Source organism: Rattus rattus, chromosome 3 (genome assembly GCF_011064425.1).
Source record: "Rattus rattus isolate New Zealand chromosome 3, Rrattus_CSIRO_v1, whole genome shotgun sequence".
Taxonomy (NCBI): Eukaryota; Metazoa; Chordata; class Mammalia; order Rodentia; family Muridae; genus Rattus; species Rattus rattus.
Genome location: NC_046156.1, coordinates 168,258,938 through 168,281,333, shown reverse-complemented (window position 1 = coordinate 168,281,333; position 22,396 = coordinate 168,258,938). Strand labels below are relative to the sequence as shown.

General features: G+C 44.4%; 2 protein-coding genes across 4 annotated transcripts in view; one reads left to right on the top strand and one right to left on the bottom strand.

Annotated features, from left to right (window-relative positions):
• Window positions 1-411: 411 nt before the first annotated feature.
• C3H5orf22 (chromosome 3 C5orf22 homolog) lies at window positions 412-14,730 on the bottom strand. 2 transcript variants are annotated; one of them, XM_032898759.1, is made up of 9 exons: window positions 14,542-14,730; window positions 13,603-13,748; window positions 11,583-11,732; window positions 7,508-7,910; window positions 6,011-6,073; window positions 5,553-5,674; window positions 3,585-3,651; window positions 1,573-1,712; window positions 412-1,186 (listed from the first exon to the last, which is right to left on the bottom strand). In XM_032898759.1, the coding sequence occupies exons 1-9, from the start codon at window positions 14,620-14,622 to the stop codon at window positions 1,054-1,056; spliced, it is 1,305 nt and encodes a 434-aa protein (XP_032754650.1). In that variant the 5' UTR covers window positions 14,623-14,730; the 3' UTR covers window positions 412-1,053. The 2 variants fall into 2 exon arrangements, with proteins under 2 accessions (XP_032754650.1, XP_032754651.1); XM_032898760.1 differs by lacking the exon at window positions 14,542-14,730 and adding an exon at window positions 14,407-14,506.
• A 2,971-nt stretch (window positions 14,731-17,701) lies between these two features.
• Window positions 17,702-22,396, top strand: part of Drosha (drosha ribonuclease III) — a 108,772-nt gene continuing 104,077 nt past the window's right edge. For both annotated transcript variants that reach the window (XM_032898758.1, XM_032898756.1), the window contains exon 1: window positions 17,702-17,786. In XM_032898758.1, coding sequence (XP_032754649.1) covers window positions 17,770-17,786 — 17 coding nt within the window. In that variant the 5' untranslated portion in view covers window positions 17,702-17,769. The remainder of the gene's footprint in view (window positions 17,787-22,396) is intronic.

Genomic DNA, 22,396 nt, shown 5'->3' with positions numbered 1-22,396 from the left:
ATGTACATGTATGTGTGTGTGGTGCTGGGAGGTGACAAGAGAACGTTGGAGTTACAATGTTGTGAGCTGCCGTGTGGGTACTGGGAAGGACAGCAAGTGCTCTTAACTGCTTAGCAACTTTCTAGATGCTTGACTGATTGCCATAAAAATGACACTTAGTGCTTAATGCCAACTGAGGCCCAAGATGACTACCAAGGAAAAAACTCCCAAAAGGCGTTTCCAGTTATCAAACTCTGTAAGCAGCTGGGTAGTGGTGGTCCAGTCCTTGGGAGGCAGAGGCAGTTGGGTTTTTTGAGTTCAAGATCAGTTTACTCTACAGATTGAGTTCCAGGACAGTCAGGGCTACACAGAGAAACCCTGTTTCAGAAAATTAAAACCAACCAATCAACACCACCACCACCACCACCACCACCACCTATAATTTTGTTTGATTAGCTTTACTCAACCAAAACAAGTCTGGAGAACATTTAGCAAAAGGGTGGGCACAATCCCAACATCCTTAGACTGATAGACTTGCTGCAAACATTGTCACGGACTGGCAAGACCTTTTACACGACTTTTGCGCGTGTTACTTTCCTGTCAGGCCGGCTGCCCTGAGAACTGACGGTATGTCCCTTTTTCCCTGAGACTGTTTGCAGGCCACTGTTCGCTTCTCGTGTCTCCCACAGGAGGGCAGGGCATCTTGTCGCTAATAGTGTCTGGCACTCAGAAGTGCTAGATAAACAGCAGCTGATGAATAAATAAATAAATCATATGACCCAAAGTCCTGTTGGGAAAAGAGAAAAAAACCTTACAGAATCAAGGCAGCGATGGGCAGCATGGAAGACAGCTGACCGTCTCCATCAACCGGCGTCTCCATCAACCGGGGTAACAGATGTGGTGCAGACAAGAACCCCTGCCTACCCCGATGCTGTACTGTTGTTCACTGATATGTGCTTGGAGATTCAAAATGTCTGACTGATTCTAACTGAAAGTTCACTAAAAGTGCACTCTGGAAGCTCACAAACAAGAGTCCCGTCACTGTGCCAGAACGCACAGCAGCCCAGCACTCTGTCAACACGGAGGGGACTCTTCTGAGTACACCAGGTGAGTGTCCAGGGTCCCGTAGAGCGAGCGCAGCATATCGAGGACCTTTCCCTGAATGATGTCGACTTGCTCTGGAGGACAGTAGTCATCCAGACTCGACCTGAAGCCAAGAGAAAAGGGGGAAGAACAGTGAGAACGGCCAGTGCGCAGCCACGCGGGCGACTGCAGTCCTGGCCGGGAGCTGGAGATGCCTGCCCACTTTAGGGTTTTACAAGAACTGCCCTTTACTGTTTTCATTACTGAGGACTGGTATTTGTATGGAGACAGGATGTACTGGCCAGGAGAACCAGGGCCTGGAGGGGTTGTGTAGACCAGACAGCTCTCAAACTTCCCGTGACCTTTTGCCTTTGCCTCTAAGTGCCTACTACCAGCCTGGCCACCGCGGCTGAACTCAGGTCCGCATACTCGGGTGGCAAGCGCCTTACCCACAGCCGTCTCCCCGTGGACATACATCTTTGATGGGCTGTAGCCAGACCACACACTTACCTTGCAATTGTCACAAGAGTAGGCTTTGGTAGACTTTTCAATAAAGAATACACAGACTGAATAAGATACTCGATTTCTTCTTCTGTGCTGATATGATGCGGAAGTTCTGAATAATCGCAGGTTAGCCCAGCCTGGTGAACCTGACAGTAGGAGGAATGTAAAATGACACAATAAGCTGGGAATATAGCTCGATGGCAGAGTGTGTGCTTAGCGGGCCAAGCACTGGGTCACGGTCCAAAACTGAAAACAAAAGCCTTCTAAGATTCACTGATTTCAGAAGAGGCAATAGGCAGTGAGGAGACAGGGGATTGTTGGCCTTCAAACCAAGGTGAGCTAGTGAGCTCCACATTCAGTGAGACCTTATCTCAACATAAAGGATGTGGGACAGTGAGATGGCTCAGCAGTGAAAGTGCTTGCTGCATAAAGCCAGGACCCAGGCTATAGAGTCTGACACCCCACACAACTCTCCCCCCTTCTCTATCTGTCTCTCTGTCTCTGTCTCTGTCTCTGTCACACACACACACACACACACACACACACACACACACACACACACACACACACACACACACACAGAGAGACACACGAAGGGTATGCCTCAGGCATACTTACCTGAAGACACATTTCATGATAAATCCACACCATTATATTTTTAATCCCTGAGTATCATAAGTTTATCATTTTATTTTTAATGTTGTATGTATAGGTGTTTGCCTGCATCTATGTCTGTGCAGACGGTTGTAAGCAGTCTTGTGGGTGCTGGCAACTGAGCCTAGGTCTGGAAGAGCAGCCGAGCCATCTCTCCAGCCCCAATATCTGCTACTAACAAATTCCATTTTCAGGAAAGAGCACAGCAAGCATTAATCATGATATTCTTTTGCTGTTTTTTTTCCATAAGTGAAGATGAAGTTGGGAAACATCAGCTCAGATAAAGTGGTATGACAGCATTCTACAAACAAAGAAAGCAGGAAAGCAGCCCTCACTGACAGGACAGAAGGGCTAGGCGCAGAGCACTTGGGAGTCTCAGTGGGGGCTTAACCATCTCACATGCTCCTGAACTTTGAGTTTTGACCCCGGGCCTGGCTGTACCCCGACCGGCTTTGAAGAAAGCATGTAGTTGTGGCTAGCCAGAGAACCGCTACTGTTCCCAGGGGGCAGAGACTACAGTGATGCCCTTCCTGGTTTCAACTGAACTTTGAAATCTTGAAGTCTCTCAAATTTGGAGTCTAAGAGGAAAATACATGCTGTAAATAAAGCAACGTGAACTTAGCAACTCCAATGAGAAACATCTCTGCCTCTCCACTCAGGTCCCGACTGACAAACATTCAAATTCTTTGACCAAACACACTTTGTTTCTTTCTCTCTTGGTTTTTATGATCAGTTAAGTTTTCAGAGCAAGGAAAAGAGCCTAAGTTAGAACTAATGGCCGGGTGTGGTGGCACACCCCTTTAGTTCCAGCTCTCACCACAGAAGTTTGAGGCCAGCCTGGTCTACATAGCAAGTTCCAGGTCAGCCAGAGTTACCCAGTAAATCTTACCACAACACAGGAAAAAAAATCAGTGAGTGGATGACATTTGAGATCCTGGACGAAGTGGAGCCGACTGAATTGTCAACAAGCACAGCAAACAGACAAACAAGTGACAGCAGCCGGGTGTGGGGTGCACGCCTGAAATACCAGAACTGGGAGGGGGAGTGTTATAGGCCACAGGCCCCATGGGACCGTGTATCAAATTACAGTCAGAACAGTCAGACTCAATCTTATAGTTTTGGTTGTGAGCCTAGCCTCTAACAGCTGAACCATCTCTCTGGCCCCCTCTGCTTCTTAGATAAAATAAGGATCTTTTTGGTAGAAAATAGTTTTAAAATTCTTGTTTCTAAAAAGTATATATTGCTCATTAATTGTTTTAATAATTCAGAAAGCAGTAACATAAACAGAATGAACCAGTTTAACAAGAATTCCACCTAGAAAATTACCAGTATAGAGCATTAATTTACAATGATAAAATATTTACCATTTCATAGTCTGGTACTTCCATCCGTTTTTTCAAACTCTGTACAAGTGGGACGAGTGATTCCATTCTAGAAAAGAGCCACCAGTCATTAAATGCAATAACCTTGAATAGAATTAGCATCAGACAGCACGTAAGTTACATCTAGATATAACTTTTACCATGGATTGGGGTTAGGGGTTGTGCTGGATAGTTTTATGTCAACATGACACAAGTGAAGTCATTGGAGAGGAGAGAACCTCAGTAGAGAAAATGTCTCCGTAGAAATCAGGCTGTAGGTAAGAGAGCAAGCTAAGCATAGTGGGCCAACCAGTAAGCAGCACTTCTCTAAGACCTCTGCGTCAGCTCCTCCTTCCAGGTTTCTGCCCTGCTTTCCTTTGATGTGATGTGGAGGCCTAGGCTCAACAAACCCTTTTTCCCCAACTTGTTTTGGTTGTGTTATTTCCTCACAGCAGTAGGAACTAAGACAAGTTGGTTTCAGCAGAGTGGGTATTGCTGTGACTGATTTTGGAAGGACTTGGGAACTCTGAGCACTCAGTGTGATGTTCTGTCAGCGCTGGAAAATAAGAGTGTTGCGGACACTGTAGATGAGGAAGGCCTGGCAGGGGAAGTTTCAGAGAGAAGCAAAGACTCTTCCGGGCATTTGTGTGAAGGATCTGTGGTGTCTGGTCAGCAGAGGCTGAAGAATCAGCTGTGACTAATAAGAGACCAGGGACACTAAAGTAAAACCTTTGTTTTATTGGGACAATTGAAGCTGGTTAGCTAGTTGAGAAATTAGTGGGGATTAAGAAAAGACCAGCATCACTGAGGTGAAATATTCTGAAAAGTGTTTCCCAAGAATCAGCGCACAGAAACCATGTTCTGGCAGCTGGATTTGGTAGTGCGAGAATCTCCCAGGTGGCTCTGGTTTTGAAGGTGTTGAGGGGCCATGGAGAGTATCTGACACTTGGCACTATGTGGCAGGGCTGCAGTCCTTGAAGAGAGCCCAGGAGGGGCTTCTGGTAAAAGCACAGTCCAGTTGCAGCAAGGAACCCCCAGCAGTTTTGGAGATGCCAGTGCCGGGGGATGACCACCAAGAACAGCAGCAGCAGTGGGGGGAGCCATCTGGAGCCTGGAAGGCAAACTGCATGCTGGGAAAGGTTGGAGAAGTGACCCAGGCCCCTTGGAGAAGCCCATAGACTGTGAATGAATCCTGGATTATTGGACATTGAATTATTTGCAGTGTTTGGTTTTGCTTTGATCTGATTGTGACTGTGCCCTGGTTCTTCCTTCTTGAAGTAAAAAAATATTTAACTTAATTTTGATTTTTACAGGAGCCTACAGTAGAGACAACTTTGAACTTTTAAAAGAGATTTTAGATTTTTAAAGAGATTGGATATTTTAAAGGGACTGAACTTTTTTTTTTGGATTCAGGGTCTCACTATGTAGCCCTGGCTAGCCTGGAACTCAGAGATCCTTTTGTATCTACCCCGAGGTGCTAGGATTAATGTGCACCACTTTGCCTGACTGTTTTACTAAAGCCTGTAACTTGTAACTTAAGCCTGTAACTCAATATACAGATGATATTCAACTCCCAGTCTTCCTGTCTCTACCTCTAAATCCTTTGACAGAGAGCACATAAATAATACTCAATAAAGGCTGGAGGCCAGTGGACGACACTGTGTCGTCTTTAGTTACTTTTTGAGAAATGATCTTCCGCTGACTCTTGTGTTCATCAATTGAGCTAGGCTGTTGGCCAGTGAGCGACAAGCACACTCTTGTCTCCATCTCCATAGTCTTACAAAGCCAGGCTTTTAAAATAGATGTTCAGGATCTGAACTCAGGTTCTCATGGTGATGTAGCAAGTACTCTGAGTAAGCGGTCCCCCTAAGCTTCAACTCTAATTTTAAAGAACAATTTACCCAACAAAGTTGGAAATGTATTTAGGGTGGATAATTCATGATTTGGGAAGAAAAAGTTTAGGGGTCTCACCCAGGGTTCGAAGCCCATTTCTGTACAGTTTCTTCACTATCACCGTCACACAAATCAGCAAAAATTGCTTCTAAATCTTCTAACTGATGAGTTCGAGCATCAACAACATCTACCAAATCTTCCTTTAAAAACATTGAAAAACTGAGGTTACAGCTGCTCCTTCAAAAAACCAAATATTATTATGATGAGAATACCAGTTTACTTAGCTAAAAATACCTCCTATGCACCAAGGGGGCCTTCACCAACACACACACCTGTGTGGGTGAGCAACTCTAGGCACACACGAATCTGCAGAGTCGAGAACATTTAACTAAGCTACAGGATGTTCTTAGAGCCTGGCATGGCGGCTCATACGATCCCAGCACTCAGGAGGCTCAATTTGAAGCCAGCTAGAACTACGTAGCCTCTCACTGAAAACAGAAGTGCGGCAGGCTTTAGTGAGAACGTGCAAGGCTTACCTCAGTAAGGTTACTGTCAGGCTTTTTAAACTGGTAAAGCTCCTGTAGAATTTTGTACTCATCCTGTAAGACAAAACAAAAAGCCCCCCAAGGTCAGCAGTTCCCAACAGTGTCTGTGACACATCCTAGATAACACCCAAAGGATTGTCTGAGAACTGTATACCCTATCTTTGTATTATAAACAGGCATCTGTATACTTTAGATTTCCAAAGATGTCCTAATTTATCAGTACAAGTTTATCTAGCTGGGCATAATACAGTATAAAACTTAGCTGATAGGCTAACAGGTCATGAAAGTATTTCCAATACCATTACCATTATGTGAATGGATAAACCCATGATCTAAATGGGCTTCAGCTGTTGATGGGAGACATGCATGTCTTCAATGACAGTGACAGAAGTCCCCCTTGTGTGCTATGCGGCTACTTTCCTAGTAACAGAGACCTCTGGAGCACCAAAGTATGCTGGCCTGAGGAATGGCAGACACAGACCCTGAGTTAAGAGAAAGATGCCCAAGACATCTAGGCTTTGGAAGTAAATGAAAGCAATAAATAAAACTCCTTCTTAAAAGCATAGCTAGTCAGCACCATATGAAGTGGCTGCATCTGCCCTCACTGTTTTGTATGAGGTACCACACTGCAGCAGTCTTCCATGCTTTGCTGATTGTACAGTTCCGAGCTGGGGTTTACTTACGTACTTTCTTTGTAGCACTGGAGATTGAACCCACGGTCCTGAGCAAGGTAGGCAAGTACTCTAGTACTGAGGCACGCCCTTTGCAGGCTGAGTGACTGCTTATGCTGCGAGTCAGAAAGGCAGTACCTTTCCCAGGATGACACAGTTGGCAAGCAATGGATTCGAGAAGTTGAATTACCTATCGTTTTTTTTTTTTTGAGACAGGGTTTCATGTAGCACAGGCTGAATTTGAACTCATGATCTCCTATATCTACTTCCCAAGTGTTGGTGATACAAGTGTGTGCCATTATATCTTGTCCTGTTATCTTTGTTTATATTGAAATTAAAGCTGGGCCAGTGAGATAAGTTTGAAACCAAGTTTGAAAAGTTGTCCTCTGACATCCACATGTGTACTGTGGCATGTCCTACCACTCTCCCCCTCCAATAAATAAATTTGTGTAATAAGAAATAAAAATATGGCTAGTAAATTATAAAGTATAATTCAGGTTGGATATCTTTGTCCTATCAAATTCCAGAGTCTTTCAGATCTTGGAGTATCTGGGGACTTTACAGGTGCACATCATCAGGGTTCATAGAAAGTTCTGGATTTTGAAGTAGTTTAGGTTTTATAATTTTTAACTAGGGATGATTAACTTGTATATAATTTTTAAAAGACTGGAAAAGAACAGAAGAATATGTGGCAGAAAACATGGCCTTTGAACCTAAAATAATTATCATGTGGATGTTTGCAGACAGCTTGCTATCTGTAATCCAGAGACATGCTATGCAATTGTCAAGGTCTATGTTTTCAAACTACCACATTTACCTGAGTGAACATTTCTTTGAAGGGGTTTTTGACAGAAAAAAAATCCAAGTCAATATCCAGAACAAACGCATCTCCAGTCTTCAACATGCCCAGAATCTCCCCAGTGCTGGCTGCGCCCTGGCTCTGCTGACTTCCAGAGCATGAGTCACTTCTTGGTGTCACTGCATCCCCTCGATGTCCTTCTGAGCAAGAGTCTCCATCAGCAGCGACAGTGCTCTCTCCATCTCCCAGTGCCAGCCTGGGCTTCTTTGTAGAAGACACAGAGTCACCGTCATCTTGATTGCTACAGAGTTTGTAAGGTTCTACCATAATCACATCTAACTGTAAAGGCTTTTGGTTCTCTAGCTGATCTTCAGGTACAAATAGACCGTCACTTAGGAAGTAATAATCTGTACTTGTAACCCTGGACCAAAGGAAAAAATATTGTAAGGAACGGGCATGTGAGCTGACATTATACTGTGACACTGTAGACATAAGACACGTGACAAAACCAAGGGGCTTGAACACCTGCACTTTCTTTTCAGCAGAATCAGCTTTCTCCAAATTCCAAGCTAGCACCACATGTCTGCCACACGAGTTCTGGTCGGTGACTGACAGAACAGGTGAATGGCACATACTCTCTCTGTCCCCGCTAACCAGCTGTGACTATGAACATGGAAAGTTACTATGAGGACTCAAGAGTTCGGGGAACATGAAGATAGGGAGTCAGTTGTACTTGCTCATGTCTATAACTCAGACCTTGGGAAGGTAAGGTGGGGCTGGTAAGGCAAGTATGAGGCTAGCCTGGGCTACAAAGTGGGACACACACACACACACACACACAGACGAAAGGCAGGACAAGGCAGATAGGAAGAGCTAGGAAAACTGGACAGTTGTTATACAGGCTTGATATATGTATGTGCAGGTGTGCATGGATCTCATGGGGCTGGAGACACAGGTGCGTGTGAGCTTCCTGAACATGGGTGCTAAGATCCCAACTCCAGTCCTTTGAGAAGTGCTCTTACCTGCTGAGTCGTTTTTCTACCCTGACTTTTTCTTTCTTTTGTAAAGAGATATAGTGTGACTGTGATGCTCATTCTGGCACTAACTCTGGTGCTCAAGTGATCTTGCCTCAGCAGCCCAAGAATCTTGGACAATAGGTGTGTGTGTGTAAAAAAAAAAAAAAAATATATATATATATATATATATATGTATGTATGTATGTATATATATGTATGTGTATATATATATTTCTAGAATCAATATATATTCTGATTCTAGAAATATCTGTGTGTTCTCAGTTTTTTGACTATATTATGTCTTGGTGAGGACTTAGAACACTAAATTCAAATACATTTTTCAGAGGCATACTGTGATGGTTTGCACATGCTTGGCCTGGGAAGTGGTGCTATTTTGAGGTGTGTCATTGTTGGAATAGGTGTGTCACTGTGGGTGTGGGCTTAAGACCCTCATCCTAGCTGCCTGGAAGTCAGTATTCTGCTAGCAGTCTTCAGATAAAGACGTAGAACTCTCAGCTCCTCCTGCACCAAACCTGCCTGGATGCTGCCATGCTCCTGCCTTGATGATAATGGACTGAACCTCTGAACCTGTAAGCCAGCACCAATTAAATGTTGTCTGTATGAGTTGGCTTGGTCATGGTGTCTGTTCACAGCAGTAAAACCCTAAGACGCATACTCTACTACATGAAAATAATACAACTTATTTCCCACCTGTCCACACTTTAAATACACAGCCTAAGCTACTGATTCTCCTGAGTGCTGGCATTATGGGCATATACCGACACACCTATCTATAGGTATTGAGTCTGGGCCTTCAAGCACACTAACCAAACACCTAACTGAGGCTCCACCCCAGCCCCCATAGCTATAAATTTAAAAAGACAAGTTTTCAAAACAAATCAATGACAGAAAAACAAAGTCTAAGCTTGTTAAAAACTAACATCCTACTAAAGACAATGACTGTAACCGCAACCTAAATTTATAGTCCACGTGTGGGTATGTAAGCTAGTGTGTGCACATGGAAGCTATTGGTCATCCTGGGGGTCATCCCCCGAATATCTCCCACCTTGCTTTTGAGACTATTGCTGGTCTGGGGCTCATAAGTAGGCTGCACTGTCTGGCCTATGGGCCTGTCTCTGGGTCCCCGGAATTGGCATTAGACGTAAGTGCCACACGCCTAGCTTTGTTACATAGGTTTTGGAATCAAGCTCAGGCTCTCATGCTTGTACTGTAAGCACTCTACCAACTTCACTATATTCACAGTCTTATAATCTTTTTAGTAAAGCAAGTTTTACCTTTTCTATTCTGTAAATAAGTGAACTCAGACTCATGGCTATATGCAATTGGCTATTCACACATTCGTACTTGCTAGACTAACACACACCATGAGGTAAGCAAAACATTCCCAAACTGTTGTTATGCATTGAGTTTCCAAAAATGTCTATGCTGCTCTGTGCCAGAGTAAGACCCTGTCTCAGAAAAACCACGGCAGGTGTGTGATGCATGTCTTTAATCCCAGCGCTTGGGGGCACTTTGTGAGTTCAAGTCCAGCCTGGTCTCCAGAGAGTTGTAGGCTATGCAAGCTAATGTAAGAACCTGTCTCAAAGTAAAAACCAAAAAACCTCACACACACACACACACACACACACACACACACACACACACACACACACACACACACATCCCTGTCAAGCTGGGCACAGTGGTTCACACCATTAACCCCAGCACTTGGGAGACAAAAGGGCTGTTGTAGTCTGTCAGATAGCAGCAGCAATAAAAAGCTATGAAGTGACTTGATTTTATAGGTTCTATTAGGTTCACTCAACATACTGAACTCACTCTCATAAAGACCAATATTACGTACAATATTTGTTACATGTTAAGTTCTAATTACTTAAAAATTATTAAATTACTTAAAAATTATATAGTAAGTACAGTTTTTATAAATCAAGATGATGCTACTCACATAAACGAAAAAAAAAACCACATACCACCAGAAGTAATACTGTCATAAAAACGGAAACAGAAATAAAGGGCACAATTTTCATTATCTGTTAGGGCCCAGAAAGTTCTGTGTATCTCTTATCCCGAGAGAAGTCAGACCTTGACTGCTGCTTCTAAAGATGACTCTGTAGCAGCACATGACATGGGATGCTGGTTAAGGACTGCACACAAAAAACCCTGATACACATACAGTTCCAGTCAGAGGACATAATAATTTATCTTAGACTAAATACTGAAAACCACATTAATAAATGTAAAACCTAAATAAGTCCAGACACTGACTTATTAAAAATAAAAACAAAACCAGTGCATTTTATTGTTCTTTTGCTTGTTTGAAACATGGTCTCATGTACCCACCGCTGGATTCAAACTCACTCTGGGGCTGAGGATGACCCTGAACTCTAGATCTTCCTGCCTCTACCTCCAGAAGGCTGGGATTACAGATACGTGCCACAACTCCCAAGTTTGTCCCCTCCCCGAAAGTGATGTATTACGGAGTTATATCTCCAGTCCTTATTTTGCATCTAACACAGGGTCTCGCTCTATAGTTCAGGCTGACTCTTAACTTTGAGCCCCCGCCCCTCCATGTCAGCCTCTCAAGGCTCTCAAGGTCTGCGATTACAGATATGTTTCGCTTCCCTGCCTGGCTTACTTCTAAGAGTTAAATTCAACACAGGATAGCTGCATCAGGAGCAGAAAAAAATACACCACTGGTTATATAGTACTACAGTTATGGTCATACAGTATTACATACTATGATTCTATAGTACTAAATATAAATAGCACCATTGGTTATGTTGGCACTACAAAGACTAGATGGAGTTAGCCAGCAGTGGAACCCAAATTCTAGGGAATGTTATTTAAAACAGAGCAAATCAATTTAACTAGTAACCATACAAGGATTACCCGAAGGAGAGCAAAAAAAATTAAAACTCTGTTTTTGGTGGTTCAAGAACTGTTTTTGGAGGGGCTGGGGCCTACCATGACCCTGTAGTAGGAAGTTAATTCAGGAATCCAAAGTGTAATGAGAAGAATTCAAATCCTCTCATACTCATCGAAAACGAGGACATTACCTGATGGTTGTGGTGGAAATGTCTTTGCCTACTAAGAAGTGGTGTTTGCCCTCTCTGATTTGCTGGGCCCATGTGGGATGAAGCCATATTACGTGAGAAAAATGGCCGGCGTAAACTGCAGGCATAATCCAATTTTCAATACTTAGTTCTCTGGAAAAAATGGAAACATCAGAATATTAACAAATGATTTCCCCCAAACATTTTAAGACAGCAGGTTTTAAGAGTATGGCCCCTTGGGAGGTTCCTAAGACTGCAAAATTAACGCTAATTTCACAGAAATACTGTTTTCTTTTCTTTTCTTTTTTTAAAGATTTTGTTTATTTTATATAAGAGAGTACCCTGTCGCTCTCTTCAGACACCAGAAGAGGACATCAGATTGTGTTGCAGATGGTTGTGAGCCACCACGTCATTGCTGGGATTTGAACTCAGGACCTCTGGAAGAGCAATCAGTGCTCTTAACCGCTGAGTCATCTCTCCATCGAAATACTGTTTTCTGAATAAACATTTGTACTGATGGCACGCAAGCATCACGGTGGGTTGGTATCCTCAGTGCCACGACACCCAAGGTCTTTTAGTAGTCACTGCATGTTTCGCCCCCTAGGAAAGTGATCTACTATGGAGTTATATCGCCCTTGTCCAAAGGTAGTTTTACTGAAGAACGTTCTTGGTTTTATTAATTCTTGTTCCTAAGTAGATATTTTAAAATATTCTGTGAAGCAAAAAGAGGATGATACCAAAACTTCTGCTGTAGACCGTGAAGTACAACAGTTGCTTCAAGGAAAAGCATCTCAGGCTTAATTCTGAAATGAATTTTCTTTGAAAGATCAATTAACTGGTTATTTAGACACAGGACTGAACCTTTGGAGTCTGTATTCCAGCCAAGCTTTTGTAAGCTTGTGGAGGATCAAAGAATAGTCAGAACATTACTTACCTGAATTAGTATTAAAAATACTATCTCATTTTCTAATCACTTTTGTAAGAGCACGAATTTTAATCATAAACTTCAATCAAAATGGCACATAGCAATGGACTGAATCAAACAGATGGAGAGTCTGGGTGTCATTTGCAAGGGCAAAAATGAAAGAATTGCCTTGTCTGGCCTCAGTGGCAGTGTCTTAGTCAGGGTTTCTATTCCTGCACAAACATCATGACCAAGAAACAAGTTGGAGAGAAAAGGATTTATTCAGCTTACACTTCCACATGGCTGTTCATCACCAAAGGAAGTCAGTACTGGAGTTCACACAGGGCAGGAAGCAGGAGCTGATGCAGAGGCCATGGAGGGATATAACTTACTGGCTTGTTCAGTTTGCTTTCTTATAGTACCTGGGTATAGATTACCAGCCCAGGGATGGCACCACCCACAATGGGCCCTTCCACCCTTGATCACTAATTGAGAAAATGCCTTATAGCTGGATCTCACAGGCATTTCCTCAAGGGAGGCTCCTTTCTCTGTGATAACTGCAGCTTGTGTCAAGTGGACACACAAACACAGCCAGATACACTAAGATATTGGTTATCAAGGGTAGGAATGTGTGGTGTTTACACTAAGGTATTAGTTATCAGGGGTAGGAATGTGTGGTGGTTGAATGAGAATGGACCCATAGACTCACATATAGGAATGCCTAGGGAGTGGCCTCTATTAATCCAATCAAGATAATCCCCCACAGGCAAGCCCCGTAGCCGCTTCTCAGATAATTCTAGATTCTGCCAAGAATCTGGACTTCTGTCAAAAATATTGACAACACTTAACCATAAAGAGGCTACAATGTAGCCCTGGCTCTCATCAAACTGTAATTCTCCTGCCTCAGCGTTCCAAGGGCTGGGATCACAGGTTTCAGCCACTGCACTTGATCCCTATTTTGGCTCTTTTAGTTGGTTAAAAAAAAGTTCTAACTAAAATTTAAAAGGGCAAACGAACAAACAAATAAAAAACCCAAACATGAGTGTAGCAGAATCTATTGTTTATCATGTTATACGTTGTATTTCAAATACATAAAATATGATAAGAAAATCATGTTACCCAAAGAGTGCTTCTTTATCAAACACAGTGTCTGCCGGCATATTCACAGGAATAAGGAGGTCTGGGTGGGAGTCAAAGTGTAAAAAACGTATATTACTGTCAGGAAGATGCTTCGAACCTATGGCCCGGTATATGAAAGGCAGAACCTGTAATAGAGACAGACGCATACACACTTGTCAAGTGCAGACAAAACAAAAGAAAAAACCGCATCAACTTGAAGTGCACCAAGTTGCTAAAGTGGGAAAATACAAAAATGGTAGATGGTTCTGACGATAATCTCCATCTTTATCACCCAACAGCCCAGAACCACGTACTCTAGTATTAAACTGTGTTCCAGGTACTCTTAAGTTTTCGGGCATTTTCTGTCCCTTTAGGATGGTGGTGCTAGACTAGATGACTTTTTCCTCTTACTCGCTATACATCCAAGTTTACTACCAAATTTAAAAGCCAGACTAACCCAAAGTTGAGTTTGTCTCAGAGATAGACTTTCTTTCCAACTTTCTCCATCAGTAAATAACCTTCTCCCACTTTTTCCTGGGGACAGGGGTTGAACCCAAGATCTGCGGCAAGCACTGTATCACTGAGCTTCATTCACTCTAGATCCCCTTTGTTTTATATCCAGAGACACTCCACAGGTCCATAAACAAATCTAGACTTGCTTGGTCGTCTTCCAGAAGTCTACTGAAGCACTGCCATATAAAACGTTAATAAACGCTGAAGGCTTACGTCTTCAGCCACAGCCCTATAATACATTCTACGATTATTGTCCCCATTTCACCGCCGCGGGTTCAGGTCGTAGGTAACCTCGTTAAACGGTAGGATGATGACGTCGGCAGGGGGACAGGCTGCAGCCAGCGTTAGGTGCTGGTCAAGTCTCTGCAGGCTGCCGGGGTTCGAATCCCTCCTGCCAGGGCTCGGTGGCTTGCGTCGCCCGCTCACCTCCTGGTGATCCTCCACTACCCACACCGGGAGCCTGGGATAGCGCCTGAGGCGCGCGCCGTCGCCTCCGGTGTCACTCATGTCTCCGCGCGACCGAGGCCGCGGTGACTCTGAGACACCCGGGAGAGGAGCCCAGCACCTCCAAGCCGCGCGCCCCAAGGTCCATTAGCGGCGGAAACGCGCGCTCACCCGGTTGCGCTTCCGGATTGGAGGACAACAAGGTGGAGGGGCGTGTGTGAGACCTGTAGACATTGTCGATTGGACTAGACGTCCGTCACTCTTTCTGATCCACCAATCACAGTACAAAAGGTGCTGCGACGCGCTTCGGAGAGTTTTCCCTCCCCAGGCCCTGCTTTCTAGGCTTTGCTTTTTAATTCCCGGGGTTTCCTGTTCCGGAGGCGCGGGGTGGCGCCTCTGCCGTGGAGGCTGTTATAGTAACCAGGCTGGGCTTTGATGGCGGCGACCTCGGTACTCTCTGTAGGTAAACCGGGGCGCGTGATGGGCGTTCGGAGAACTGAGAATCGAGGGTCGGGATTTAAATGGAGTCCGGGACTGAGCGAAACGATCCTGGGAGCTTGGGTCTGGCAGCTTCGGGGCAGATCTGCCTCCAGGGCGAAAGAGATACAGATCCCGTTGGTGTGGAGCAGCGGGATGGGATGCCTTTCATCTATTTGTGGAGCACAAGCGGTGGTGTAGGCGCGGGGCGGCCCGGGCTCCAGTGGGAGGCGAGTCCCGGAGTCTGGCTCTTAACCCCGCAGGCTGGCGGGAGATGCAAACTAGACAACGTGCAGTTGCTCATCGTCCTGCAGGAGGCCGGGCTGCAGGTTCAGCCTGGGTAAAGTGCGGGGTTTCAGCGACTTCTAGACACACCTTGCAACCCTCGTGTGTCGATCGCCGGTCCTGGACAAGTAAACTGTTCAGAATAGCTCCCTCGGTTTCCCTGCTTTCAAAGGGCATTCCCAGGAATAGGCATTTCCCACTTGCCTAACTGACTTGAGTTAAACTTTGCATCCACAGTACAGTGGTACAGTATTGTCTAGCTTTTCTAACGGAGTATGCCGTTCCGTTTTTACACTGTGGAGAGGTGTTAATTCCCCTGACTGTTGTCCAACTCTAGCTTCAGTTCAGTCCTTTTTGTTCTCCTCGACTCTCTACATCCTTATTTTCTTGTATTTATCACATTGCATTTTTCCTTTTAAAGTGTTCGGGACATCATGTTGTGTTGTTGTTGTTGTTATTATTATTATATAAACATTTGTATGTGGATTTTGCGATCCTTGAACTCTGCAGGCTTGTGTGCCTTACCCATCTTTGAGTCTACAGAGTTTGGGACAGTGTCCCACATGTGCTGTCTCAGTAAGTGATGGAGTCAGTGAATATGTCTGCTTCCGAATATGTCTGCTTCCCAGGTAGTTTTGAAAATGTGTATTTGTGGGGAGGAATAGAATGGAAGTGTAAACTTAGTGGTTTAGAGACATACCCAATGAGGGAGATTAAAACTTGCCTGCTGTTTCCTGTGTGCAGAGGCTGTGAAGGATGCAGGAATGACTGAATGAACGCATGATTTCAAGGATCTAGTAAATGCTGGAGGAGTTCACCATGGGCACACGTGACTGTCACATACCGCAGATTCTCGTAAGTTCCCTAAAAGAAGTGAGTATACACTAAGCAGTAGCAACCTAGAAGGGATGAGATTGAGTTCCCAAAGGAAGTCAGGAGTTCTTCACAAGAAGAGGTTGGTGGATGGTTAGGAATTCATTGGACAAGTTAGGGAGAATGGAAGCGAAAAAGTTTTATGAAAGTGCTTGGTATGTTAAGTGATCCAGAAACTATGGGCTGACGGGGGCTTTGTGGAGAAGAAAGTAAGATGATAGCCCGGGAGAGATTGGGTTCAGGTTCTGTAGGGCCTCAAGTCCCAAGGAGCAATCATTGATCCTATTATTAGGTAGCTATTGTTTATTAAGCAGTAACTGATAGAGCCTATATATATATGTGTGTGTGTGTGTGTGTGTGTGTGTGTGTGTCAGTTTGATAGAGATAAACATTTTTAAAAATTTTATTTTTGTGTCTGTGTGTGTATGTTTGTGTGTGTATGTGTGTGTGTGTGTAACTTCTCTAGAGTTAAAGAACTGACAGAATGAATCTACATGTATAGAAAGGGGATTTATTAGAATGACTTGCACGCTGTGATCCACCTAATCCAACAATGGCTGGGTATCAATGGGAAGTCACAGCAGTTTCATATTAGATGTCCTGCCTATCACATATTTACATTACGATTCATAACAGTAGCAAAATTACAGTCATGAAGTAGCAATGAAATAACTTTATGGTTGGGGGGGAGGTCACCAGAACATGAGAGACTGTCCTAAAGGGTCATAGCAATAGGGAGGTTGAGAGCCACTAGCCTACATATTTGTATGTATACTTGTGTGCAGGTACCTCCAGAGGCTGGAAGATGGCACTGGATCTCCTGACAGCTGTGAGTCACCCAGCATGGGTGCTGGAAACTGAGCTCTGCAAGAGCAGCAAGTGTTCTCCACTGCTGAGCTGTTCTCCAGCCCCTAGAAAGATGTTTCTACATTAAACCTTGAGTGTCCTAGAGCTCCAGCTCTGTAGACCAGGCTGGCTTTGCACTCACAGAGATCTGCCTGTTTCTGCCTCCCCAGTTCTGGGATAGCCCAGTGTGTGTGTGTGTGTGTGTGTGTGTGTGTGTGTGTGTGTGTGTGTGTGTAAGTTCATTCGTGTTTGCAGTGTTCTGTGGGAAGAGCTGAGGATGAGAGTAAAGAATGGTGTTGTTTCTTAGTCAGGTTGTGGCTCTATTTGAATTGGACTCAGGTTTCACTGGGGTTTTTGGGTTAGCTTTATGCCTGCTTTATATTACAGTGAAGGGAATTCTGTCTGTGGAGGATGGAGGAAGTCTTTCCTTCAGTCTTGTACCAAACCTTAGCAATGGCTAGTTTTGGGTTAGCACAGCTGCCCAACTAACAAGGACAGCAATTTGCTTGGAAAATCGACCATAGCTCAGTGTGCTCCTGATTTGGTAAGAGACTAAGAGCATTAGAGGATTTAAAATTACTGATAATCATAAACCAAGACAACCCCCTCCATACCCCTCCCCCCCTTTTTTTAAGCACTGGCACTTTTGGAAATGTGTTTAAACCTTTTCTGTCTTGTAGAACTTACATCGTGAGCGGAAGATGTAGCTTATTTACAGTGTACCTTGAGATGCAAGGCAATACGTGGTAAGTGGGATGCTGGAAATGGCAGTTTCAAGAGAGTAGAGGAGAGGGGGAAGGTAGTGGGCCAGAGAGGATGGGAAAGTTTCAAATACAGGGGAAGGGCAGGGACTGTGTTCATTCTGTTATCTGTGGTCATCACTTGTTAAGAGATTTTTGTGGAGGGCTAGGAGCCAGACCAGAAGAGTCAATGAAACATCCTAGAGGCCTCCCCTGATCGAGCTTGCAGTTCTTGATATCACATAGGCATTGAAGGTAGACCTACATAATTATTGGTGGACTGTGACGCTTGCAGGACCTGCTAAGAAGCCACGCAGAGTATTATAAGAGCGGGTGTATTATTCAGGGTTCTCTAGAGTTAGAGAATTTATAGAATGAATCTCTTTCATTTCATAAAAAGATTTTGTTAGATTAGCTTACAGACCTTTTTTGTAGTTATTGTGATGGTTTATATATGCTTAGCCCAGGGAATGCCAGTGTTTGGAGGTGTGGCCTTGTTGGAGTAGGTATGGCCTTGTTGGAGTAGGTATGGCCTTGTTGGAGTAGGCGTGTTACTGTGGGCGTGGGCTTTAATACCATAGTCCTAGCTTCATAGAAGCCAGTATTCTACTAACAGCTTTCAGATGAAGATGTAGAACTCTCAACTCCTCCTGTACCATGCCTGCCTGGATTAGGCTGTTGTAGTTTCCTATTGACTTTAATCACAGGATACGACTAAGAGACGTCCTAAGGGATCTTCTGCACTCCAGACATAATCCTTATCTCCACTGTGGAGAGGCAATCCTATTTCCCCATGGTAATTTGTATTTATCACTCCTCCTAGCACTGTTATTCCTTTCTTAGCTTGCTATACTTGTTTAAAATGCTCTTCATGACACTTAACCAGAGAACAAAGTCTATGATGGGCGTTTCTGAGACTTCCATTGTCAGTGCAATTAATCTTGAGTTTCTTCACATTGGCCTCAGGCAGACTCTTCAGGCAAGGGCAAAAAAGTAGCCATTCTTCACCAAAATACCAGAAAAACAGTCTCTAGGCCACATATTGAAATTCTCCACTGAAATGTCTTGGGCCACTTCTGCACAATTCAAATCACTCTCATAAAGTCTTCTATATTCAATTTAAAGCATTCTACTGCTTTCCAAATCCAAAGTCCTAAAATTCCACATTCTTCCAAACAAAAGCATGGTCAGGTTTATCAGCAATACCACAGTCCCTCGTACCAACTTCTGTCTTAGGATTTTACTTCTGTGAACAGACACCATGACCAATGCAAGTCTTATAAAGGATATTTAATTGGGACTGTCTTACAGGTTCAGAGGTTTAGTCCATTAACATCAAGAGGGGAACATGGCAACATCCTGGCAGGCATGGTGCAGGAGGAGCTGAGAGTTCTACATCTTCATCTGAAGGCTGCTAGCAGAATACTGGCTTCTATGGAGCTAGGACTAGGGTATTAAAGCCCATGCTCACAGTGACACACCTACTTTGATGGGGCCACACCTCCAAATAGTGCCACTTCCTGGGCCAAGAATATACAAACCATAACTAAGCCAACAGTGGCTGGCTGTGAATGGCTGTGAAAGTCCAACAATTCTGTAGTTACATAGTCCATGAGGCTGGATGTCTTAGCTGGTCTTCAGTATATGCTGGAAGCTGATAAAAATAGGCTCTAATGTAAGTGAAGGAGTGGACTCGCTAAGAAGGTAAGAGCAATCAGGCAAAGAGCAAAAGCTTCCTTCTCCCATGTCCTTATACAGGCTTCCAGCAAGGAGGTGTGGCCCAGATTAGGTACAGATAATTAAAGATGTGTCTTCCTACCTCAGCGATCTGGATCAGAAGTAGTTCTTCCTACTTCAAATTAAGCAAAAATCTCCTCAGAATTGTGGCTTCTGTTTTTTGGGTTTTAGTTCTAATAATAGTCAAGTTGATAGTGAAGAATAGTCATCCCAGAAGTCTTACCTGTGGTGATGGGGTTGCTGAAAGGTCAGAAAGAATACTGTAGCTTGCTAAGGAAGTTATTTATTTATTTATTTTATTATTTATTTTACTTTTTAAAAAATTTTTTATTAAATATATTTCTTTACTTACATTTCAAATGTTATTCCCCATCCCGGTTTCCTGTCCGTAAGCCCTCATCCCCTCCCTTCCCCCTCCCCCATACAGGTATTCCCCATATATATCCCCCTTACTGCTCCCCCCCATATTCCCCTGCACTGGGGGTCCAACTTTGGCAGGACCAAGGGCTTCCCCTTCCCCTGGTGCCCCAACAAGGCTATTCTCTGCTACACATGCAGTTGGAGCCATGGGTCAGTCCATGTATAGTCTTTCGGTAGTAGTTTAGTCCCTGGAAGCTCTGGTTGGTTGGCATTGTTGTTCTTATGGGGTTGCAAGCTCCTTCAACTCTTCCTCTAACTTCAATACTTCCTCTAACTTCCCCCAAGGGGGTCCTGTTCTCAGTTCGGTGGTTTGCTGCTAGCATTGACCTCTGTATTGGACATGTTCTGGATGTGTCTCTCAGGAGAGATCTATATTTGGTCCCTTTCAGCATGCACTTTTCTAGCTTCATCAATCTTATCTAGTTTTGGTGGATGTATATATATGGGCCACATGAGGAGCAGGCTCTGAATGGCCGTTCCTTCAGTCGCTGCTCTAAACTTTGCTTCTATATCCCCTCCTGTGGATATTTTTTCCCCCTTTTAAGAAGGAGTGGGAGCATCCATATTTTGGTCATCCTTCTTCTTGAGCTTCCTGTGGTCTGTGGATTGCATGTTGGGTAATTCGAGATTTTTGGCTAAAAAGGAAGTTATTTATTAAGTAGTATTAAAGTATTTGCAGAGAAAATGGTAGGAATTTTTTATTTTGGGAGGCAGAGGCAGGCTGACCAACCTGCTCCATATCGAGTTCCAGGCACCCTAGAGTTGCAGAATGAGACCAGATCTCAAAAAACAAACAAAACCAACACAAACAAAAAACCACACCAGACCCTTTTTATTAGATATAATGACACATACATTGTGCCAGTTTTGAGATAAAGTTTTAGCTAAATAAGGTAAGGTAAGGTTTCAGGATGACTCCCTGGTATGTGCATTTCTCTTGATACTCAGCAAATGATATTTATTGGGAAGGGAATTGAGCATCCTTGCTTTTCAGCCATGGTAGAAATAAAGGTCCTGGTGCTACCCCTGCTTGCATACTGAAGGAGCACTGTAGACTTTCGTCAGGGTGCCAGAGTGGTCAGTTTTCAGGTTTGCTTTCATGGTGGAGAGTCTTGCCTTGATGTTCAGGTGGCTTTCTTGCTGTACCCTCCCTCACCAGGTGACCAGGTGGTCTCTTCTGTCTTCCAAGGGCACTAATCTCATCTTTAGGTTACCCTATTGTCTTAGTGACTCTTCGGTCGCTGCAGCGAGACACCAGAAATAAGGCAGTTTTTATAAGAAAGTGTCTGATTGGAAGTCTTCTCATGGCAGGAAGCATGGTGGCAGGCAGGTAGTCAGGGAGGCATAGGGCTGAGCGCTTACATCCTGAACCACGTGCAAGCGGGCAGGAGGGAGAGGGAGAGGGAGAGAGGGAGAGAGAGGGAAAGAGAAACAGAGAAACAGAAACAGAAAGAGTAAGACAAGGCCTGGGCCTGGTGTGGGCTTTTGAAACTGCAAAGCCTACCCACAGTGACTACCCCAGCTCCTCCACAGACCTAATCCTTCTTAGTAAGTTCTGCTCACTGGGGACCAAGCATTCAAATACATGAGCATATAGGCGCTTTTCTCGTTCTAACCACCACACTCGTGACTCGCTTAAATAACACCATGACTGACTTTTATCCTAGTTACTTCTTCAAGCTCCATCCTCCATGCATCACCACAGGAATATAAGGATTTTGAGGAAACAAAAACATTTAGTCCATGCCGTCATTTTCAGGGAGTTTGAACATGGAAAAGACGAGGCAGTGCAGAGTTGAGGGAGAACTGGAGGCAAGTGTTGTATGTTGAGTAGACTGGGCCTCTAAGGCTGGTGTGAAGGGTAGGGGTAGGGTAGTAGGGAAAGACCGGGAGTTGGCAGACGGTCCCCTAGTCCCAAGTACGTATTTGGAAATGGAGCCCTAGGCGCTTCTACGAGATAAGCTTTGCCAGGAACAGGAGGTTGGGGATGGGATTGGATGCACATGGGTTTGGTGAGTTGTTACAGCATCTGTTGTGATGGCGTTGGTGTTTCTGTGTGATAGAAGAGAGTTACTGTAAACAGGAGGGATTGAGATGTGAGGAAGGATCCCCAGACGGCACGCAGCCTCCGTGGTGGCATCCACGGTGGCCCGGAAAGCACACTGGCTGCTGGAGGGTGCCAGGGATGTGTTGGCAGAAGCTGATCAAGATAACGTGGGCACCAGCCTGCCCATTTAAGTGGTGTTCAGCAGTCCTGTTTTCTCCTTGGCCTCCAGGGAACATGTCGGCTCCTTCTTAGTCTGAGGCATTGCCAGGTTTTCGACGACTAAAGCCGAGTGGGTCAGAGCTGAGTAGGTTGTTTTAACAAGCAAGCTTTTAAGACACCGGGCAAGATTAGAGGGAATGTGGGCGAGGGTAGGAATGAATGGAGAGGAGGAGGAGGGGCAGCCGTTGAGTCC

Excerpts from the sequence above, each read along its gene's own strand:
- C3H5orf22 (XM_032898759.1), bottom strand. The coding sequence starts at position 14,622 with ATGAGTGACACCGGAGGCGACGGCGCGCGCCTCAGGCGCTATCCCAGG. Across the intron at positions 6,074-7,507 it reads TCAAAGAAATGTTCACTCAG|GATGAGTACAAAATTCTACA; the intron begins GTAAATGTGGTA and ends TTTGTCTTACAG. Across the intron at positions 3,652-5,552 it reads AAATGGGCTTCGAACCCTGG|AATGGAATCACTCGTCCCAC; the intron begins GTGAGACCCCTA and ends GCTCTTTTCTAG.